We start from the raw sequence: 24,465 nt of genomic DNA, 5'->3' as shown, positions 1-24,465 counted from the left end.
GGGGAGGAGGTGGAAAGAGGATGACCGAAGGGTGCTTCAGGGGCTGGTTAAGAGTCCTGGGGTGGGAGCACTGCACTCTGGCTGGCAGAAAGGGGCTTGAGGCTTTGCCTTTTGCAAGAAGGTACAAGGACAGATTTCAACTCATTTTTATTTTTGAAGGTGGTGTGTGTGTGTGTGTGTATTGTGGCAGCGGCAGTGTGTGTGGGAGCAGATCTTTTATAAATATTCTTAATATCTTTCCCCTCTGCATCCTCGTGTCAGATTATCTCCCTCAACAGCTTTCACGAACCGCACCAAATCCTCTCGCCCTCTGTGCTGTGCAAATTTAAGAGCCTTTGGGGGGATTTGATTGCCCATCAAAATAAATGAATGAAGGGAAGTGGGGGGGGGGGGGGAAGGAGAAAGTGATAGATGTGGACCGCGCTTCGGGCACATTGTACAAATCTAAAAACGAAAGGAAAGGGGAGATATAACCTTTCCAAGGAGCGGACAGGGGAAGGGGGTGGGGGGGGGGAAGGGGGTCCGTTTCTAGTGGGCATTCTCACCCACCTGAGCCAATGGTGGGTGGGTGGGTTGCAAAACTGCCCCCTGAATGAACCTGAAAGAGCAAGAGGAGGAGCTGTAATGATGCTTACCAGAAACAGCGACCCCCTCCTTCCTCTGATTTTGGTAGCTGAAGGGCAGGGGGAGGACCTGTTGTCATGGTGTCTCATTATGATGATCAGGGGACAAAAACGATGGTCACGGAGGTTTCCAATTAAGATGCATGCATAGAAATGGACGCACACCGCCTTTAGCTTAAAATGAAATTCCTGCCATTCCCCCACCACTTCATAACCCTCTCCTTTCATTCTCCTGCTTTTCAGCTGCTGCATGATTAAGATTTCGATACTCCCCGCCCCCACTGGAGATGGGCATCCCCATTGCAGCCATGAAATCCACTCTACCATCCTGAAGGGATGAGGGGGGAAGGGAAGTTTGTCAGCACAAAAGATCCCCAAGCTTGTTCCTAAGGGAACGGCCACGCAAATTTTATTTACTTATTCCCCCCTTCCCCCCCCCCCAGGATCTGAAGTATGGATTTCAGTGCTTCTGGTCCCTGCAAGCCACATGACGTGAATGCGTCGCCACAACTGACCACGGGGAAATCGTTGGATTAGGTGGCACATTTGGGACTCACCAGTGTTTTTTTGTCAAACTTATTTTGAATGCTGGAGGCATGTGAAGCAGCCCAGGACCATGTGAAAGATTTATAGCATGTACATCCCTTGATTTTTGTACACTTGATTACTGTACGCTGCTTTAATGATTGAAGAACATTTTGTTTGAAGTGACACTGAAGTGTCTGTCCGTGATCATATAGAAGATCACTTGGTGTTGTAGTCATCAAAAAGGATGCTTATATGTAGTCGGACCATGGGTCCTCCTAACTCAGCATACCCTACACCAACTGGCAATGGCTCTCCAGAGATTCAGAAAGGAGTCATTCCCAGCCTTACCTGGAAATGACAAGAATTGAACCTAGGACTTCCTTCGTACAAAGCATGTGTTCGACCACTAAGCTACAGTGTGAACTTACTTCGAGAGTGCTACTAAGCATATGAAGAGTTATTTCCTCTTGCCAGTGAGTAGTGAACCACCCAGGGAGCTTCGGCTATTGGGGTGTGTGTGTATAAAAATGCAATAAATAAATAAATAAATAAATAATAAATACATAATAGTTGCGCACATCTCAGATTAGAGAGCTGGATGTTCAGGTCAGAAGGTTTAGCTTCCACACAGGCTCAAACCTGTCTGGGACTTCTCTTATTACTAATTAACTGAGGTACAAGGTGTTTGGATTGAACTAACAAGGCACCACTTACTCAGAGGTTGCTGTGTGTAAGCATGCACAGGAGTGGGGCACTCTTTGTGGTTAAAAAGATGAGTTTGGTTGGGTGGAAGATTCCTTCAATTGGGCTGGGGGAAAACTTCCAATCAGGAATGCCATAGTATCAGCCCTACTCTGAACTGAACACATAGAAAAACTACATGCAAGACAAGCACAGGACAGATTCAAATGCTCCCTAGAGTCTCCCCACACACCCTTCTGTATGATGTTGCCCATTGAGTGGACAGGTGACTGCCAACACTCCTCCCATTAAAAGTACCAGGGATAGAATGAGGAAGGGATGATTCAAGCCTTTCTGCACAATCAGTTGCCCCCTCCCAATGAATGTACATGTGTTTCTTTATTGCTGCATGTAATCCGCATATTTTCCCTCAAGGCTGCTCTTCTTTTGGCAAGGACATTGTATTTTTTCACCTCTCAAAACTGCTATTTTGTAAATGCAATACTTTCTCCAGGTAGCACATTTACTGCTATTGCAATTTTTGCATAGAATATAGGTACAGCCAGGGAATGACAGAGATACATACTGGATAGTGTTTGTTATATGTTTAGTTACCAACAATGCAATACAAACCCTGCCCACCCATTTCTATGCCTAAACTTCATTTTATTTTATATTTAAACTATTTGTAGGTGTCTTCCCTGCTGCAGGACTCCAGTACACCTGCACTGCTCAAGCAATGAACACTACTTGTTCAGTACACCTTGGCTATTTCTGCTTATTGTTTGTGGCACATTAGAATTTGGTTATCATATCCATGGATAGGCAGGGCTGGCATTAGACTTTTTGCTGCCCCTCCTACCACCTACCCCTCTTTTTCCTCCACCAATGATTGGGAGGCACTAAGGTGTTACCATACCTGCTCACTGCATACAGAATTCCTAGACTGATTGCTGGGACTGCTTTAGGAAACTTGCATTAAGTACATCAACCTAGCACCATTTCGGAGGCATTCCTACTGCCTGCAAATCCTCTGTGGGTACCTTTTAAACAAACTTATTAAAGTAGCCTCCCCTTTCCTATTAGTTTGCACAGCTAACTTCACTGAGGTCTCCTCCAGACCTAGGTATAATTCTGTTAGACACCTGACAGCCATATGCTTTTTGCTCTGCTTTTGTCTTCTAGATTGGCCAGATTGCTGTTCAGTCCTGCAAGAACGTGTGCCAGCCTGGCTGGCAGGCATAAGATACCGTGGGGAAAACAGCAACCATCATGTTGTCTCTGAGTGGAGGCTACTGGTGGAGCAACAGGCTTTCCCTGACATGGAGAGAAACTAGCTGTAAGTACTGTTCAGATTGCTTGCTAAACAGGAGGCCGGCCCCTCATTCTCAAAGGATGGGAAAGAAAAAACCCCAGAGTGTTTTATACTTTCAAAGGGAGGATCGTGATCTAGCTGTCAGATTTTTTTCTATGAGAGTGAGAGAAGGGCAGAAAGGTGGGTACTGTCTTGCTGCAAATGGCAAAAGGATACACAACGTGTATGAGAGGTTCTATCACCTTTCACAATCAATGCTTTTTAATAAATAAATAAATACCATGTCTGTATTTTAACATCACAACAACCTCCATTATACGTTTTCCAATGGCAACCCAACCCCCCACCATTCTGAAGTGTAGGGAAGGCTGCACACTCTGAGGTGTGTGCTGTGCTATGCTTTTCTTTGGAAATGACAGCTGACCAATAACACACACCTAGGAAACCACAACTGTTCATCAGAGCCATGTCCTATGTATTCAGTAGGCCGTCCAAACTAAATAGCCACATTTCTAAGGGCCGTGCCCACATTTTGCGAAGGTCAAAAGGAAAAGGACAGGTGGTGCCATTTGTGAACTGTTCTTTCTGGTGTTTCTGGCAGTGTGAGGGAAGCTGTGATGTGTGATGGGGTTAGGGAAATATATGTCATCAACAGTACTATACAGCAAAATACATGCATGGATACTCCAACTACTCTTTTCAACTAATCACTTCCAGTGGAATCTTGTTCACCTTCTCAGTAAAGAATAATTGCTGGAGCATCAGCTCCAAAATCTGGGAATGTAGAGACTCCAAAGCAGGAGCCGTGGAAGTAAAAGGCAGGCTAAGTGTACGGCAATGAACCACCAAGCAATCTCTGCTGTGCATTATGAAAAGAGTTTGTTAATGAGGATACATGCAGTTAAGCTAAGCAGGGGGCATAGGCTCTAACAAAAAAAGTGTGACTAGGGGTCAGAATACAAGATGTCCATGAAATTTGCTGGGGGATTTATTTCCTTTTGCCTAGGAGCCTTGCCTTTGTTATACACCCTTGCCTCTAGATTGCTATTATAAATTATTTATTCTAAATGCCACTGAGCCCAGGCCTAATCTTATATTCCTGGATCAATTTACTAAAGTTCTGAACATCCCACAAAGTAACATTACCTTTACTTGACATAAGAGCATACAGTATGTTGAATATTTCACTTAGACTATTGTTTAGTAGCTATTGCTGCTTTTCATGGGATGAAAACTATCTAGCTGCTCTGCTGAGCATCCACAAATAAAATGGCTTTTGAGATCTGAATACTCGTATCTGTATCCCCACTAAATCACACCATGGCATTACTATTGTTTTTGCAGAGTTATAAAATTGGGGTCTGTGCTTCCTCAGCCACTTAAGTAACAGGGATCCCCCCTCTCCTGGCCATTCTTCCAGCAGTAGAGTTTTGATGTAAATTAAATTCCTGAAAGAATCTAGATCTCTTCCAGCAGTAGAGTTTTGATGTAAATGAAATTCCTGAAAGAATCTAGATCTTTGGAAGAGACAGCAGTGTGCCATCACTAATGGTGATATCACACAAGTGCTCAGCCAGGGGCTAGCAGACCGGAAGGCATTTGATTAAACATAGAAGAGTGTCACCCATATAGCCTTACTTGATATATTCTCACCTTTCTCTGTACACAATGTAGCTAAATGTTCTCTCATCATCACAGATATCACTGTATTATTAATATGGTACTTCTGTCAAGCACCCAAGAAAGGCAGGATCACTTGAATGACTCATGTCACTTTTCCCTCACTCTTGTTCTTTCAAGCATCACCCTACATCCATAGACGGAGATGCCCCAGAGTGAAACTAAATACTTCTAGCCAGGCAAAAACACCAGTTACAATAGGATCTGCTTTCAGGGCACACAGCAACCATTGTAACATCTATGCTATTGACCCTGACCCCTGCTTGAATGGAAGGCAGCAAGAGACCTGTGGGTCCATAGCAAACCTCCCCTATTTTGGCTTCGCTACCTAGCCTGGGGTCTTCCAACATGACGCCCATGGCCTCAATGTGCCCATGGACACCTCCCTTGGTGCCATCCAGGCTCCTTGTCCCTCCTGATTGATTTTAACCATTTTTAATGTGTGAATGCTACCTCGTTTGTTTGTTTTGGTGTGGTGTGTCTTTTGCCTCAGTTTTGTGTGTGTGTGTGTGTGTCTTTTCCCTGGTTGGATGTTTGTTTGTTTTTTGCAATGTGTGTACGTGATGTTTACTTTGCCTAGGGTGTGTGTGTGTGTGTAGGGTATATGCAGCTTTTGCCTGTTTGGGGATAGGGTGTGTTTTACTGGGTGTGTTTCTCTAAACATCACATTTGCCTTCTATGCAATGGGTATTTTGTTGTGCGCTGTGTGAGCAAATATGTGATTTGGCATTTGCGGTTGAGATCCTACCTCTGCCTTATGCTAAGTTTCTTGGCCAAGTTACTTGTCTCTGAGCCTCATCAGTTTGTCTTCTGTGAAGTGGGTACAGGAACAGAAAACAGAGGATTCAAAGGCATGTTTTTGTGTTTTAGAACTCAGACCCTACCTCTGCCTTGTACTTAAGTCATAGGAACATTATTTTTCTTTTAGTCTCCCCAGTTTGCCTCCTAGGAAATGGGAGTTTTGTGACTGGGTACATCCACTATGGCAGCCATTTTGTGAGAGCACCCCACAACATTCTCAGAATTCCAAATGTACCTGCAGACCCCCAAAAGTTGGGGTACTTCAGTTAGGAGAGTTGGTGCAGAAGCACTAACCAGCATCTGCTGGACATATGCAGATGTGAATTCACTTAACTGAGAAGTAAGAAGATAATTAAGATCAGGTGGAACCCTCTTTTTCTTATGGTTCTGTTATTTCACTGTGGGAAGTTGATGGCAGGGCATTCATTCTCTTTAGGGGATTATATCTTTGGAACTTGGTGCTGCTGTGCTCCATCCTGTGAGTCCTTATTTGTTGACCTTCAGGAAATGGTGCAAGGCTTATCTGGTAGGCTGCCTCATCTCACTTTTTGACCTTAATTTAGGTGTTAGTTATTTAGTATGTATTTTGGTAATTTAGATGTCACCCTTTGGCTCTAATTAGCTGCATCTTAGAACTGAGAAACAAAACATACATTAAAATAAAGCAGCGGGAGTAAAAAAAACCCACCCGTTTATTAAAAATACTATTCTAAAAAAATACATTGAAAGGCTAATTTTTTTCTCTAAGAAGTTATCAAATTAAATATTACCAGAACTATTCCTTTTTTTATATACCACCCAATAGCCAAATCTTTTTGGGTGGTTTATAAAGATTAAAAACCTTAAAAATACAGTATTGTACATAACATAAAATCCATTTACATCCAAACGTATAAACTGACAACACACACACACACACACACACACACACACACACAGAGAGAGAGAGAGAGAGAGAGAGAGAGAGAGAGAGAGAGAGAGAGAGAGAGAGATTTAACCATCAACAAGTAATCCCAGGACCTGATTAAAAATCTTTATCATATGTTGCCAAATGCCTGAGATTAAAGGAAAGTCTTAACCGGGCACTGAAAAGATAATGTTGATGCCAGGTGGGCCTTGCTGAGGAGATCGTTCCATAATCAGGGGGCCACCATTGAAAAGGCCCTCTCCTTTGTTTCCAGCCTCCAAACCTCCCTCAGAGGTGACACCTGGAGAAGGGCCTTAGATGATGAGCATAGTAGATGGATAGCTCTGGATTATTCTCCAACCATTCTTGATGATATTGGAGCACTCTGGCATTAGGCAGCAAAGCCCTCTGGAGTACATTGATGTTTCTTCCCTATGATACTATAAGGATGTATATTCCTTAGCCCTGCTAACTCATAAAAGGCTGAAAGAAAGCTCTCAGTATGGGACTCCATCTGGCAGAACAAGGATTCATCTGTGGGAAAGCTCATTTGGCTACCAATCTGATCATACTTCCTTCTTTAAGAGGGAGAGGTGTTGTTGTTTTTAAAGTAGAAGCTTGGATGTCTATCTGAACAGATGGGGCTAAACATACATACATACATACATACATACATACATACATACAATCATGCAACTAGTGATGTAAAGCTAGAACTGAGTGTGTTGAAAGACAATCCTGTGGGCCAGGAGGTGGATTCTTTTTATTGGATACTGCTAAGATGATGACACTTCTGCATCAGGCTGCAATGTAAGGCAACATTCCTAAGTGAAACTGTGTGTACATCTAGTTACTGAGAATGATTTAATATGTGTTCATTTCCCCCTCTTCTCTTGTGTAGTGCTTGCCTATTGGCTTTCATTCTGTGCAGCAGAGTCCCTCCTTACTTGCCCTTCCTCTTGCAAATGCAACAGCGGTACTCTGGAGGTGGACTGTAGTGGCTTGGGCCTTTCATCCATACCCCTGGACATTCCTACAAATACCAGGACCTTTCTTTTCTTCAACAACCAGCTAAGTATCGTACCAGGGCAAGCCTTTTCCAACCTGTCTGCCCTCCAGAGACTGGATCTTTCCAACAACTTCTTAGACCAACTTCCTGAGAATGTTTTCAGAGACCTAGTGAACCTCACTGAGTTACAGCTGAGGAACAACAGCATCAGGAGTTTGGACAAAGACCTTCTGCAGAACACAGCTCTTTTGCGTCAGCTGGATCTCTCCATCAACGGACTTGCTCAAATCCCCTCAGGCATCTTTGATGACCTGCCCTCTCTCCGCTGGCTCTCCCTCAGGTCAAACCGCCTGCAGAATTTGGACAGGGTGACCTTTGAGCCATTAGTTAGTCTGCAGCAGTTGCAAGTCGGAGATAACCCCTGGGAATGTGATTGCAACCTGAGAGACTTCAAATACTGGATGGAATGGTTCTCTTACCGAGGTAGGTACCATTTGAAAAGGTCCAAATATCAGTACTTAAAGTAATTCAATGCTAGTTTTTGCTGGCTTTAGAGGGCTGAAAAAAGCAGCTAGATAGAAGAGACACGTTGGACAGATCAGATTGACCTAAATTTTTGTTCTTGAACCAGGAGAATAGTCACAATGCATTTTAATCCTGCTGTGTGTGTTGTAGTTTGGATTGCAAGTGCTTTCTCAGCCAAAGTACTTTTTGCAGATGCTGACAGCAATTCAGTCTCCCTGAAGTAAATACATTTTTGGGGGGGGGATCAAGAAGGGGAAGGTATCAAGTCCTTTAGATCATTTTACAGTTTCTGAACTCACTGATCGCAAATCACCACACTAGGAAAAATATCGCTAGAATGAAAAAATAATGTCACAGAGCAAATTCAAATATTTTTTTCACTGGTGCTGAAGACCAAATTACTCAGGGAAAAGACAGCATTTATTATGAGGTTTGGCTTTTGAACTTTTAAGATTTGAGCTCAGCTGTACCACTTTACTGTGCCCAGGGTAAACTTTGGTTTCCACTCTTTTAATGGTGATTCACTATTTACTTTAATGGAGCTAGGACACTGGCCAGGATCATTTTGTGTCCAAGTCCTCCCATCTGTAAAAATGGCTCAATAGTATACATCTCAAAGGTCACTGATAATGTGCTAATTGACAGTCACATTTGGCAATGTGTTTGATATTACTGGAGGGAAATGTTAAGCATTTCTAACTGCTAGTGCACCATCTCCTGCATTAAAATAAGACCTGTAATTTCTGCTACCATTTTTTTGGGTACTGGTTAATCTTCTTCATGTATGTGATTTTAATAATTAGAATTCAAGTTCTTCTTCTGAGTTACCTAGGGTGCCCACTTTTGAGTGAAAGGCAAATTAAAGATCTTTATAAATTGTTACTAGAGAGAAAAATCATGAGAATTTATGGGACATACACCCTGCATTGTGCTGGAATAGAAAGCAATGGATGGCTCAAAGTAAAGAGATTTCTTAGAGCAGCAAACAATATTTCTTAGCTGATGGATAGAGGGGTCTCCCATTTTAGCCACAGATTATTCAGGAGTTTCTGATCTGCTAAAGATCCCTGGCTTCTAAATTGAATGGGTTAAAATCTCAGTGCCATCAGAACTGAACTGTTGGCACCACTGATAGTTATAAGGCTGGGGAGGACAGCGGGGCGGGAGGAATATAAAGGCTAAGCTGCCATTTTCCATTTCCAGAGGCATACTTCACAAAGTCAACTTTCCTGATAACCTGAGATTGTCAGAAGTCTCACACCTAGGCCCTCATTCACCTAGATAAATGCCCTCTATCTTTGAAATACATTATCCTCTGTAATACCAAGTTTCTTTGTAATATTATGAATTGAGGGTTACCTGAACCCAAATATAACATTCGTTGTAGGTCTTCTAGTTGAGCCCCCAGGTTCTAGACACTGACATTTGGGCTGAGGTTTCTTCAGATACTCTAGCAAGGCAGTGCAAACCCTGAGAGCAGTGAGGAACTGTTTGTGGGTCAACAAAGTGAAATCAGTTAAGGCAGAAGTACTGTGAGATCAGTTGATCCAGGGAAAAGTGTAGAGTCTGCTTTAGATGGAGCTACTCGCCTTAAAACATAGGTTTTCATGTGGGGGATCCAGTGCTGCTTTTGGATGTTCATGTGGCAATGATTCCTTTTAACCTGCTTAAACTAGTATGCTGGCTGCACCCAGGAACCTCCAGGAAAGTATCTCCAGTATTCCTGGAGAAAACAGACCTAACCATGATGATAATAATAATAATAATAATAATAATAATAATAATAATAATAATTTTCTTACTCGCCTTTCCCTCTGGATTGAGGTGGGGTACAACACAAATACAAAACACCATAAACAACTTCCAGATGAGATTACTGTAATGTACTCTACATGGAAGCTACCCTTGAAAAGTGCCTGCAAACTTCAATTGGTCCAAAATGCTGCCAACAGATTATTAACTGGACTGAGTTAACAATAACTCTAATATTGTTCCACCTTCATTGATTGCCGTTTTGTTTCCAGACTGGTCTGAACCTTTAAGGCCCTAAACAGCCTTATATCAGATTACCTTAAGGACCATCCTTTCCCATATATATACTTAATTTGGTTTAATTTGTTTTTAGCTGTGCATATTTATTGTTTTATATTGTTTGTATGATTTTTTGTGAACCGCCCAGAGAGCTTCGGCTATTGGGCGGTAGAAAAATGTAATAAATAAATAAATAAATAAATAAATAAATAAATTTATCTGTACGCTGCCCTGAGATCCTAGTGATATAGGGAAGGATACAAATGTTGTAATAAATAAATGAATAAATAAGTAAATAACTTCTGAGGTTCAGTGGGTGGATAAAAAAGACAGGGGCTTTTTAGTTGTGGAATGTTTATGGAATGCCCCCCACAAGGAAGCTCACCTGGGACAATCATTGTTCACTTGTTATTTCTTGGTGAACACCTGGCTCTTTTGGAAGGCTTTTGATGCTAGTCTAAACTGAGAGTTTCTCCATCATTTTTGTTGCTGTTGCTGCGATTGTTGAATTTAAGTTTTTGTCCTTTGTTTTCATTTTTTATGCTTTTTATTTAATTGCTTTTTCTTTTAAAAAATGAGAGAAGCCTGGATGAACTTATTGAAGCGAATAGCAAATGTTCACTGTAACAATGATTCAGTCTATAATCCTGCATTTTTTGACCTATGATGGGTAAATATTTAACTAGAGACTACCCTATATTTCAGTATACAGCCGCAACAGCTGCATAGAAATGGATTATTGCAATGAACATGGTATAGTCCAACACCAAGATAAACTACTAAGTGCACTTCTTCTTCTTTCTTGTGGGATAGGAGGAAAGATAGACCAGCTGGCATGTACCCTGCCTAAGGAGCTGCGGGGGAAGGATATGCGCATGGTGCCCATGGAGATGTTTAACTACTGTTCCCAGCTGGAGGATGAGAACAGCTCTACTGTGCTGGACAATATTGGCCCTCCTTGCAATAAGGGAAGCCCAACAGCTCCCAAGCCTAAAACAAGCCCTGAAGTAGAAGAGGAGCCCAGCGTGGGTTGTCCCCAGAAGCAAAGATACCGGCCTGTCAGTGTGCGCCGGGCCATTGGCACAGTCATCATAGCTGGGGTGGTTTGTGGCATTGTGTGTATCATGATGGTAGTGGCAGCAGCTTATGGTTGTATCTATGCATCCCTCATGGCTAAGTACCATCGGGAGCTGAAGAAGAGGCAACCATTAATGGGTGACACAGAGGGTGAACATGAAGAACAAAAGCAGATCTCCTCTGTGGCATGAATACTGTTGGAAATTAATAGTAGAAGAGGACAGGATGCAACAGAGGCCTATGGCTGGGCCTTTCCACAACTTCCCAGATCTACAGGTGGACCGTGCTACTATTCGATTCATCCAATTAGTAAAATGTGCTTCTGGGTTCAAGACGCCTGGCTCTGGGTTTGGTTCCTCTCATTTCCCTCTGCCCTTATGTAGTTCCAAGCAAATAAACTGTAGTCAGACCTCAAGTGCTCATCATTTCTCCTCTTTGCACAAGATTCCCCACTAATGCTCTCATCTGGGGAAACTCAACCAACATGGCATCCTCCCGTCTCTGCTTCAGTTCCTGACTTCTTTGCAAATTCCTATAGAATCTCAAAATGAGCAGCCAAAGCCACCAAAACAACCCCTGTTAAAGTGTCTAAATTTCATAGGAGGGGTCACTGATAATACTGCACAACCATCTCTCCTTTCTCCATCATCTGTATTGGTTAGAGAAACCCAGTTCACAACCACTCTAGAACCAATGCAAGGTCTCTAACTGAGCCCAGATAACATGGTTTTCCTGCTTTTAACACTAGAAAGGAATGAATATTTTTTAGATAAAAAAGCAGCATGGTATGCACTTCATCTGGTATATACTGTAGTCTATATAATAGAGGGTGCACTGCAGATACAAACATATTAAGACAGGCTCATCATCTCCATACAAACCTATTCCTATACACATCTCATCTTTTCCTTTACATATCATCTGTACACTATTTGTAGAGAGCTTAAAAATGTACTAGCTACCTGCATCTCATATGGATAGTTTAGATCCTTACAATGAAGGGCATTTAAAGATATTTGAAAAAAGAAATAAAACGAGGGAGAGGCAGGATGGGCCATGACTATTAAAAGGGCGGTCACTTCAGAAAGGTGAATGTGCATCCTCCAAAATCTGCAATATTAGAGAATTAATCTGAACGGCTCTTATAGTCTTTGTGGCAGAAGTGGGCCTCTTGGAGGATTTAAGAGAACTGCCTTTCTGAGCACCTCAGAAAGAGTATTTTGGGGAGGAGCATGTAGATGGTTATAAGGAAATTACACAAACTGGAGGTCATAGCTACCATCACTGGCGTAGGCATGTGGCTGATCTCACATATGCAAGGTAACAGAGTGGATTAGATAGGGAGGATTAGGGAAATTTGTTTACACCCATGAATGAAACATTAAGGAGTCTCAGTGTAAAATGTGTAAGAAAGGAGATGCAGTTATGGATCTGAAAATGTTGATCAGCTTTTCATGTAAACACCTTGCTGATATAGGCATGTATGTATATATGCTGAGAATCCACATGAGGTTCCTACTATACATATGGATAGTATCATTTATGTTCTGAGAAGCATCCATGCATATAATGCATGCATATACTCAGACAAAGACATACATGAATACATACGTGTGTGTGCACACACATACACTGAATATATAAATTCTTACTCTGGGTATGTTTCCCAAGCCCACAGCAGGTCACATTAACCTCATCTTTTTTCAAATTGATGGTGGGGGTGGGAGCGGAGAGAGAGAACCAACCATAAGGACTCATTTTATATCACTGAAAGTGGGATAAAGTGCTGTCTCCAGGGGAGAGCACATATTGCCATGGTAACCTGCTCTAGCCCGTCACAGCGGGTATTCCTGGGATAGGAAAATGACACGAGAGGTCGTGCAGCCGCAGTTTTTGTGGATACTGTGATCCTTGCAGTCATGAAACATCCTGGCAGCTGGCCTAGATTTAGAGGTATCTCTCCAGCAAATCAGGAACAGAGCCAGCAATCACCTTAGCTGGGCATGGACCAGGTCATCAGAGTTCTTCCTTTCTTTGTTGTATTCAGATGCTTTTAAGATGATCCGCAGTCCTTTCCTTAGCTGCTGCTGCTGGTTTTGAATGGAAGCAATGCTCTCTTTCTTTTAATTTATCTCCAAATCTATCAGCAAACAGGAACACTGCGAAGGACTTGAGATTTCATCTTAGGAGCAGCAGTTCAATCCTCTTTCATTCTACTAGCAAAAAACTACTGGATCCATAAAGATGGAATAAGCTTCATGTAGAGGTGATGTGACAGAAAAAAATTCCTATGGAACATTAGGGAGGCCACTGTGGGAAATGGGATTTAACTGTGGCATCTTACTTCATGAGTTATTTGCATTAAGCTAGCATCAAGGCAAGGGGCAAATTCCAAGAATGGAGGATAGACTCTTTCTCACTATGTACCACGTATGTATTGCAGTTCCTCCAAGTACTAAACAAGTACCCAACTCCACTTCTACTTTTTCCCAGACTGATGTGGGGCAAAAGTAGGCTGCTAAAGACTCCAGCCAGTTGATGTGTATGTCTGTATTGCTCCTACTACATATAAACCCAGCAAATGACCACTAGTATTCCGCCTGCTGGATATACAATTCCAACCTTACTGGCTATATAATCTTCCCAAAGGAACTTACCTCTGTAACATACTGGGCAGCACAATCATACTTGAAATGGGACTTATGTCAGAGTTGTATATTTATAGATCTCTATTTTACGTGTTAGAAATAACGTTGACATGATTGCACAAAACAAATGATATGTGTATGTGTCTTTAGGGGATAAGAAGAACTGGGGAATGAAAATACAAAGAGGACGAAAGTGAAAGAACCCCCTTCTTCTTCTCATCCCCTATTATCACATTTGATGGGTTTCCCTTTGCCAATAACATTTTGTTTTCCATGTTGTGAGTTTAATTACAACTTAACCTTTATTCTGATTTCTCACTGATATAGCACAGGGTTGGCCCTGATACGTCCAGGTTTAGAAACCCACATCTGAAAAGGGGAAGTGAGTGAAGGGACAAAGAAGGAGCTTTGGAGAAAAGTAGAGGATAATGGATGGATATTGGTTAGTCCCAAAGAAAATGCAGCACTTTGGGATTACATTGAGCTACTGAAAAGCTGTTGAGTTGACTGAAGAATCCAATAAGCCTGTCTGGGCAATGTCTTTGTTAACTGACCGGGAAACTATGCCTTCAGCTGTGACAGGAAGGTCTGGAAAAATACATAATTTAGCAATCTTAAACTAAGATCCTGGAATTTCTAGCAACCCACAGAATGAATGTAACATGTTTTGGATCTCATCACCTTGTCACATAAAGCTGGCCAAAATCCACATGTTGAGAACACAGGGATTTAGAACACCCTTATTCTTGTATAGTTGCCAGTAGGTACTGTAGTTGTGGACAGCACAAAAAAAACTATAAGGAGAGAATTTTGGACTTACCAAATTCACATTACTTATTCAATTTGAGAAGGTCATGGGTAGAGCATTTCAGAACTGCAGTTCAAGTGGAACTAGGCAGATAAATACCTAAGCCATGGGGCCCTTCAGCAGAGTCAGTATACTCCTCCTAGTATGCATGGCTATACCAGACTACCTATGTATAAGACTGAAATACTACCAGACGTGCATGGATATGTAACATATATTAAGGAGATAATTTTGGAGTTCAGTGATATGACTCTACTGTTAGAACTGGTATACACAAGCACATAGGGTGTTTTCACAAATGGCATAAAGAGTGCATGTTTCTAATTAACATGATATTTCAGTACATTGTTTTTACAGGTCTAATATAGGAAATAACCCTGACAACTTTAAATCAGCAGTGGGCAACTTGTGACCATCCAGATATTTTGGCCCACAAGTTGCCTACCCCTGCTTTAAATAGATATCCCTAACTAACCAGCTATTAATTGTAATACTCTTACTGAAGCTTGTTTCCCATATGTATAAGTAAATCTTGTTTTAAAGACAGATGCCAATGTGACATCACTGAAAATGAAACAGCCTGGCTCTCCTTTGGTCTTGACCTGTCCCAATTAAAACTGAACAGAAGCTGATTAGAAATGTGAAAATGCTACAATGTGAACATCCATAATGCATGTGCATGTGACATCATTGCAAAAATATGCACGAATAAAATTTACGTAGAGATTTCTACATGATTTGTGAAAACTCCCTTTTTGTGCTTGTGGGTATCATCTATGGCCTGCAAACAGCTAAGGAGAAACTATGCTAACAAAAAATGTTCTTGGTTGTTGGCAAGAAGCCATCATGAAGGACAATCTATTCTACTAGGAAAGGTGGTATAGATAAGAAACGTGCTTTCCTGTACTGGTAGGTTAATATAGCAACCGAGGACATTTTATCTTATTTGGTACTGTCAGAATGACCCAGGAATACAGTTTCTGGTGGAAGGAGAAGGAGGGTGGATAGATGGCATATACAATTCTTTTTCTTTTTGTTAGAGTTTAAGGGAGAGCAACAAGGTTTTTAAAAATATATATATTAAAAAAACAGCTAAAGGTATATTATATTTCTGGCTTGTTGTTTTAGAATAATAATAAAGAATGTATTTTCCTATGTAACTCATGTTTTAAATTTTATTTGTGGAAATAACCCACTTTTGCTCCTCTGAAAATTTCCTACAGGAATTCCATGAGAGCAAGAGGTTCTCCAACACAGAGATAAATACAAAAGAAACAGAAAGAACCACAGATGGGTTTGAGACGATTATTTAATATGGATTAGATCATGCCCCTGTGAATACTGCAACAACCAAGAGAGATAGCCAGGTTAGCATATTGCAACAAAAACAACTAAAGAGCTTGTAGATCCTTAAAGACCAACAGATTTACCATGGCATCAGCTTTGACAGAGCGTCATTAGATGGGTGGATTTTCGCGTTCCCGTCAATATGGCCTCCTGCTGCTGCTGTCCCACAATAGCAAAGCTCTCTTTACACAGGGAGAAAAAGAGGAAGCAGCAATGACTACATGGCCCATTCATGGGTCATTTTTATCGTGGCACTTTTCCTGCACACAGCAGGAAATGGAAGCACATTCCGTAGGTTTTTTTTTTTTTAAGATGGACTAAAAGGGCTCTATTTTGCAATGGAATAATGAGCGGAAAGTGCACATTAGGCAGTCATCATCGTCTAAAGGACACCGAACATTCATAAGTGGGCAGTAGTGAGCATGCGATAAAACACTCATCTGGTGACGCTCACAGAATACACTTCATAAAATATATGGTTCTCCTCAGCTGGCATTCACATGAGAATAAAGCCACCACTGTATACAATTTCTCTCTCACTCTCTCTTTCTCTCTCTGCTGTATATGTCTGCCAAGTGAGGAGAACCATACATCTGATAAAGTGAACACTAGTCCACGAAAGCTATACCACACAATAAAAGTCTTTAAGGTGCTATAAGACTCTGTGCTATTTTTCTTTTAAATAATCCAAGACTTTATAACCATCTGAAAATCACTAGCTTAATTTAAATACAAGACCCTTCGTAAAACCATACTCCATCCTGACCTATGTGTCCATAGACATCTAGGCATTCTGAACCTGTCACATCATAGCTACATTACACCTGTCCTCCCATCCAAAAAAACCCTCTTATTTTAAAGGACGTTTTCTCATCATAATACTGCTGGAAATTCAGAGCTACAGCATCCTCTCCAGATGACTTTACTTCCAGCGAGGGAGAGCCCACCAGCCCTCTAGGTAATTGGTTCCATTGTGAAACTGCTCTTACCATCAAGATATTTCTCCTAATGATCAACTGAAATCTATCCTACTGTAATCTAAGCACATTCAATCTAGTCCTGCCTTCTGGAGAAACATGGAGCAATGCTCTGCTATTCTTTTCACATGTACTACTGTCAAGTCATGTGAAAAGGGCCCCAGGATTGCACTCAATCACCAGCTGAATGTGAGTCAAAAGTGTGATGTGGCTGCGAAAAAAGCTAATGTGATTTTAGGCTGCATTAATAGAAGCACAATTTCCAAGTCATGGAAGTAACAGACACACTTCATTCTGCACTAGTCAGGTCTCATCTGGAATACTGTGTCCAGTTCTGTGTGCCACACTTTAAGAAATATACAGATAAACTGGAACAGGTTCAAAAGAGGGCAATGAAGATGATCAGTGAGATCACACCTCACAAGTCCTTCTCCTACTTCCCACCACGTGAGAATGACAAGTTAAAAACGCATATGCAAAATGTGTCCCACTCCTGAGTGACTACAGAAATCATATTTCTAAATCTCTTCCAGAGTATGAGATTCTTCCTTTCTCGTTCTTTATTCTTCTTCTTCCTTTCATCATTATAATCTCTCTCTCTCGCCTCTCCATGAGCAACTGCTCCTCAGATATTCCTTTCTCTGATCTTCTCAACTGTCACTTTTCAGCCATCACAGATGATTCCAACCCCCACATTCCATCTGCTTTCTAAAAGGGTCGCTCTCCTACACAAGCAGTGGCTCTTCTTTCGCCATTCTTTTGCTTGACACAAATCCAGGTCACTTGAGACAGAGAGACACTATGGAGCCACTGCTGGGATCCAAATTTAGTTGCAGGATTGAATTTAAATTGGTTAGCCTTCAGGGATATTGTAAACCAGGGGTGTGAAGCATGTGAGGAAAACAACATGTATTGACCTAGGAATTGAAAATATGTTCATTGAGCCCTGTGGTCCTTAATATGAAAAAGTTGGAATCATTTCCAGCACTATAAAGAAGTATTACAGAGAACTTGAGCAGGATGCTTGGCACAGGAGAGCCTCTTACTGCTCTCCACTTCATTGTATATCACCTGGGAACAGCCAGAGCTCAGACTGCACAAGCTCTCCCACCCTCAGAATTGTGAACTACAGAATAGAGACAAAGGAGCGAGACTGATCAATCAGGATCTTTCAGCAGAATTCCCAAAATAGGAATTGTGAACGGTGTTGTTCACTCCTTTTTTTTAACATAGTGTTTGCCCCTGGTATCGTTTCCCTTGCTTCTGTCACCTGGACCACACATCCTGGTTCAGTCCCTGGTATCCCCAGCTAAAAGACTCTTAGGTAGCAGCACTTGGAAAGTCCTGTGACTGGGGACTTGGAGACCTGCTGCCAGTCAGAGCAGACAGTACTGGGCTGGGCTAGATGGACTGATGAATTTACAGAGCATAAGGCAGCTCCATATGTTCAGAGAACAGGTAGAAATGTCCTGCTTGATTCTAAGGCACTCCCACTTTCATACATTATTTCAAATACATATTTTTTTAAAAGCCCTGAGAATTGTGTCTTCTATGCACCTCATCAATCCTCACTAGCACATGAATATGTGATCTGCTCCTGTTTTCAGAGTTGAGAAGGGGATGCAATGTACACACTCCTCAAACACTACTACCACTATAAAGCCAACATTTTTTAAAAATAATAATAATACACTGCTATTTTAAAATAGCACAGGTTGGTTTCTGAGCAGAAATGAGAAAGCTGTCAGAGAGGGCGTGGAACTAATAAATATGTCCAGGGCTTACTAGCACAACCAAAAAACAAACCAACCCAAAACACCTCAACACAATGCACTATGAAAACATTCTTCTACATTTGAACCCTTCCCCAACCTAGCGCCCTCCAGCCAGCCCGGACTTTGGAAATTATGGGAGTTTTGATCCGATACATCCGAAGGGCATCAGATTGGGGAAGGCTTCACCATTGTACCAGTTTATGCATGTATAGACTGCCACTCTATTAGAATCCAGAACCCCAAATATGCCCATCACAAAAACACAACAGAGAAAGACTTAAAACAGATAGAGAATTAGATCCACAGACCCCTAACATTTCCAAGATGATGCACACTGCCCCTAACAATAACATGTTTACTGAGTCCCTGGTACGTGGCTCATGGGCTTTTTTCAGCATGGAGGTTCACAAGTTGTGCAGCAGGCCTGGCTCTGGCACAGGGCAAAACTCAGAAAACTGGAAAGGAGGAAAGGCTAGCACAAAGGAGTTGCATTTCTTCTGGAAACAGCTGTGCATGCTACCTTTTCAATCTTAAAGCAACTCCATGAATACTTGCTTTTTCTAGATGTAGCTCAGAAGTGGGCCTCTAGAAAAGAGTGAATATGGTGGGAAGTGCCAGGAAAGGGCTATCAGGAATTCCAGTTCAGGCCTAGACAACTTGTACTCAACAAAGCCAAAAGCAGTCCATTGTCTCTTTGGGTAGCCTACTACTTGATGAACCATTTTTGCTGTCTGCCTAGGACTGCATGAACAGTGTAGGCAGGCCACAATTCATGGCAGGTCAGCTGCATTTGGCTTGGGGATCTCATGCTGTGTGGGTCTGTTTTACTTTCTGAATATTAAGGTGGGTGGTAATATATGGGTCAACAGGACTTCTTTTTGGTTTTGACAGCCAAGCCATACATTCAGAGGACATAGATGTGTCAGTGAGTAAAAATGTGGAATCTAACTGAAATGCACACCTTTTTTCTGTTAAAATGAATACATACACATATTTCTTTCTCCCAAATGGCATTTGCAAAAAATATGTAACATTTAGACCAGCCATCTCAGAACATCCAGTCTGCATTCTGTGACTCAGCATTCAAATCTCTGTCCATTCACAGCATTTTCTCAGTAAGCAAATGTTCTCTCCAGTGACATATGACAGAGGAGACATATGACAGAGGGCAGGCTTTTCATTTATTTATTGTATTTATTGTATTTATATCCAGCCTTTTCCCTCCAAGGAACCCAAGGTGACATACACAATCCTCTTCCTCTCCTTTTTTATCCTCACAACAACAGCCCTGTGTGGTAGGTTGGGCTGAGAGTCTGTGACTGGCCCAAAGTCACCCAAGTGAGCTTCCATAGCCGAGTGGGGACTAGAACCCAAATTTCTCAACTCCCAGTCCAACAGTTTGACCACTATGCTACACTGGCTCTGGAGAACAGTATGGGCCTAATTGTATGGGCCTAAGTGTTAGAATCCCTCGGATTCTAAACAATGTATGGTTGGAGGAACTTTCCAGCAATACGCCCACTTGCCTCAGCAAAATATTCCCCCAAGTCCATGAGGGCTCCAAGCTCATATCAGACTTCAAGGACATCCATTGAAATGAAATGGCAGTAGATTCAAGATAGACTATATATACATTTCCAAACACTTTTTCGAATGCACTGCCACAGTAGTTAGTGATGACCATTAGCTTAGATGGCTTTGAAAGGTGATAACACAAATTCATGAAGATCTATCAATAGCTATTAGTTATTTGCTAAATGAAATTTACGTGTTCGGAGACACAACATACCCCTGAATGGGATGCTGAGCAGCAACAAAGCAAGAGGGTTATTGCCTGCATGCCCTACAGGTAGATCTGCAGTCCTATATTTCTCCATATATGATGACCAACATATAGTTTGCATTTACAGAAAATACAGACCTACACAAATACACGCCTTCACATTTGTGCACACAAAGAAAATGCACAATCTATATAACCAGAACATAGTATGTAGCTTCATGTGGTTGTCACTCATACCTAGATCTATGCCTTGAAATACACTAGGGACTCATCATACTGACAATGCTATGGATGTATAGTTGTGTTGTTGCTGTGTCCAATTGACGCTATTGATGTGACTTGCTTCTCAGGGGAAATGTACTTTCTATACACATTTCAATAGGATTGGTACTAAATGCGAGTTAATACCAGAAAGGAAGGAAAGGAAATTAAAAGTGAAAAGTTGAAAGCCCAGCACATGACTCTTCCTCTATCACATCTGTGAATCCTGGAGCGTGAGAGTAATTGTCTGAAATGAGTCAGACCAAAGGCACAAGGAAACAGTTGCCATAGCAACCACCCTCACTGCTCTAATTCCACTTAGAATTAAAACGATATCAAATAATTTGGGAGCAAAGGGAATTGGCAAAGTCTATGGACGCCCATCTCAAAATGTCCTACAGTACATGGGCTCCTCTGAGCCGTAGTCAAGGGCTCCTTTCTCTTCAAGCGCAATAACAGAAGCAATCAGAAGGCAAACTAGCAAGGACAGCAGTGAAGAGATAACTCCGAGCTAGACAGTGTCTGCTGCGTGGGAGATTAAACCAGCTCCCGGGCTGGAGTCCCAAATCTGGAATGGGCTTCAAGCCAGTGAACTGGAAATGTGGATTTCCCATGAAAATACCAAACAAATCCCAGGCAAATCCCAGAAGAACTCATTTTCAGTAAAGCAGCCACATTGGAAGAGTCCCATCCCAGGGAAGCACAGGAGCAAGACACAGCAATTAAAATCTAGAGTGAGCTCTTGCTCCTTTACACAAAGCAGCATTTTGATTTTTGGTTTGCCCTAAAAAAAAAGTCATATACGGTAACTAACAATGAACAGAGAAACAAAAATTTGCTTCATGATGACAAGGAACGATAAAGAATTCTAGCACAGTTATTTTTGAATAAATTTCTCAGCACAGACTGGAAGGACCACAGCAACCTACAACACGCCCACTCCCAACAGTTAACAATTAACCTACACATCTCAACAGCACAGGAAAGGGACGGCTCAGCAACTGGGCCCTGCTGGAATTCAGCTACGTTATCATGTAGCTACACTACCCCACACAGACTGTCTGCACTAATGGCTCCCAATGGCCCAGTGCAGAAGACAATAGGAGAAAAGGCAGCAACAAGGCCTTTAAATCAGGAACAGTGAATTTTCTGCACTTGTGGCATATTGTGGAATATATACAACGGTTTATATATATGAAAGAGGTCTTCTTCCTTACAGCACTTCCCTACACTTTGTCATAAACTACTTTTGAAACTCACCTGAGCTCAAAAGTAGGATGCCAAGTGCTATGCAAGGCTGCTGCTTGGGAGGAAAAAAATCTCAGAAGACCCTCGCACTGATTGTTGTTTTTATTGCTCAGTTAAGGGAAGGCACGACCTTTGGTGCAAAGAAAAAGGTGGTTTGCATAACGGCAAAACACAACATCTTCATCTCTAGAAATCCCTTGTATTGGGGAGGGAAGGCCTGTCCATGCTCTGGTTTATGAAGCCATGAAATAAAATAATAATAATAATAATAATAATAATAATAATAATAATAAAGAATAGTATTTGTTACCTGCCTCTCCCTCTGGATCGAGGCAGGGTACAACACCAACGAAAACTTGGTCCTATATGCAGCAGCAATCAAAAGCAACTCATTAAAACAAACACACATGTGTGAGTGCATGCACAGGGGTTTGTTCATGCTTTGAATTATGATTAGATTCCAAACAAATAACTCATCTGAGAAGGTCGTACAATAAGAGAGAGATCATATACACAGACCAGGAAGACAGCAGAACCCCAGCACAGATTCCAGCAGTTTCACTGGGACTTTAAATCTGTCAGCAGCTGCAATGTAACTACAGCAGTTTCTCCCGAGTGAAGAATAAAGCCCCAGGTTATTGACTCACATGAGAGAACAGTCAGTAACATTATTTGGGGCAGTGTTAGGAATTTCTGATATTATACAACTTCATGTTTGTCGTATGTTGAGAACTGATTTTCCTAGCAAAAGGCTCTAGGCTTATACCACTGGAGATAAAATAACCTCAATTAAACTATAATTAATAATTATGTCTTAGTTAATGTTTGAACAGTGATCAAAAGCTGTTAGATGCATGATAATAGCTAATGGAGTTCCTAATTCACTAGAAAAGGTACAGTATTGTCTTCGGCAGTGAAAGCTAGCCCCATGTGGTTTCCTCCACAATGAAAAGGGCACAACCTACTCAGAGCTAGCATTATGGGAATAATATTCAGTATTCAGGGAGATACACAGTCCCAAAGGAGAAGTGGTTCTCTTTTCTTTTCTATTCAAAACCCAAAGCAAATATTTGGCTAGATATTTCAGATCAATGTATATGGCATTTAATGTTCTCCACCTTCTTGACCATCCTGTTCCTTCAGTCTCTGTCTCTTCCAGCCCACTGCCTACACAGACCTAAGCAAGGCACAAGAAGGTCTCTCTCCACCTCCTTGGCCCCCTTCATTCCTCAACTCCTTGCTTTTCAAAGCAGCTTCGGATTTTACAATGAAATGCATTTAAGGCTGTATTGGTATCACCAGTCTGTGAATGTCTCCCATACAAATTCTGCTTTGGACAAATATGTGCCATCAATAAAACATGCAACTGTTCATTTAGCTGTTAGCACTTCCTTGAAATATCTAAGGTCAGCATCAGCTGCTATTTTTTCCTTTAGCCACCTCTTAGCTCTCACCCTCAAAGTCTCTTTTGTCTCTTGAGCTTTTGACCTGCCATTCGCCAATCCCTATGCTACCTTTACAAAACCTCTGATTTCAGCAAAGCCATTTTAATGGCGCGTACACACACACACACACACACACACAAATACAGTTATATGAATGTTCCCAAACCACACACAGCACAGTTTTTCCGACATACAATAAAATCTATGCCAGGTCACAGTTTCACAAACATCAAAGGCTGTAGACAGATCTGAGTTGAACATTTGTAGGTTTCAGTTTTTGCTCTGAAAATTGCCCTTCAGATAAGGTGAAACCTTTCATTGCTAAAGCAAAGAATGAAGGCTTTTGAGGGTTGATATTTATGTAGAGCAGCTTTTAGGCCTTTCTGCCTAGGCTATCCAGTTTCCCCTTTCAGAACTTCATGGTCCCAGATGTGAAATAACAGAGGTTTTTGTTTGGGGAAGGGGATGGCAGAGGGAATAGGACTGAAGAACTGGCAAAAAAATAATAACCCAGAAGAGGTTTGCTTAACACAAACATTACCCTGAAACTGTACATGTGACTTTATCTCAGGCCTAGTTTTAACAGGATGGGTTCATACAATAATTTTGCCCAGTCAAGTGAGGGGACCCTACCAGTTTCCACCAGAGATCATTTCATGCTGGGAAGAAAGTTTTCCCCATCCGTATCCCCAACATTATGCCTCAAGTGTATTGAAATAAGCACCTACCTGCAGCGATGCCTGTCTTCCCACCCACAGTCACAGCCACAGACGTGCTCACTGTGACCGCCTCAGGCAGACCGCCTTCTGTCAAAAGACAAATACAACAATTTCAGTACCTGATCCTGTATCTCCGTTATTCCCGGGGAAGAGGATTTCAGAATCAACTCTTTTTACAAATCACTCACAAAACTGGAGTACACAGTTGACGATGGCCTCACAAACAGCAGTTGAAGCAGTACACCTGTGTCTGGATTGCACCTCTTCAGGCTGCAGG

The 24,465-nt window shown here is 41.7% G+C and overlaps 2 protein-coding genes across 2 annotated transcripts in view; one reads left to right on the top strand and one right to left on the bottom strand.

Moving 5' to 3' along the window:
• The window catches only part of LRTM2 (leucine rich repeats and transmembrane domains 2), a 29,109-nt gene extending 17,528 nt beyond the window's left edge, over positions 1 to 11,581 (top strand). Inside the window, exons 2-4 of the mRNA XM_063134898.1 lie at positions 3,018 to 3,171; positions 7,437 to 8,027; positions 10,914 to 11,581. Coding sequence (XP_062990968.1) covers positions 3,105 to 3,171; positions 7,437 to 8,027; positions 10,914 to 11,368 — 1,113 coding nt within the window. The 5' untranslated portion in view covers positions 3,018 to 3,104 and the 3' untranslated portion in view covers positions 11,369 to 11,581. The remainder of the gene's footprint in view (positions 1 to 3,017; positions 3,172 to 7,436; positions 8,028 to 10,913) is intronic.
• The window catches only part of CACNA2D4 (calcium voltage-gated channel auxiliary subunit alpha2delta 4), a 177,753-nt gene that overhangs the window by 64,535 nt on the left and 88,753 nt on the right, over positions 1 to 24,465 (bottom strand). The window contains exon 26 of the mRNA XM_063134531.1: positions 24,198 to 24,275. Coding sequence (XP_062990601.1) covers positions 24,198 to 24,275 — 78 coding nt within the window. The remainder of the gene's footprint in view (positions 1 to 24,197; positions 24,276 to 24,465) is intronic.

Source organism: Elgaria multicarinata, chromosome 9, assembly GCF_023053635.1.
Source record: "Elgaria multicarinata webbii isolate HBS135686 ecotype San Diego chromosome 9, rElgMul1.1.pri, whole genome shotgun sequence".
Lineage (NCBI taxonomy): Eukaryota > Metazoa > Chordata > Lepidosauria > Squamata > Anguidae > Elgaria > Elgaria multicarinata.
This window is presented reverse-complemented; position numbering and strand designations above follow the sequence as displayed.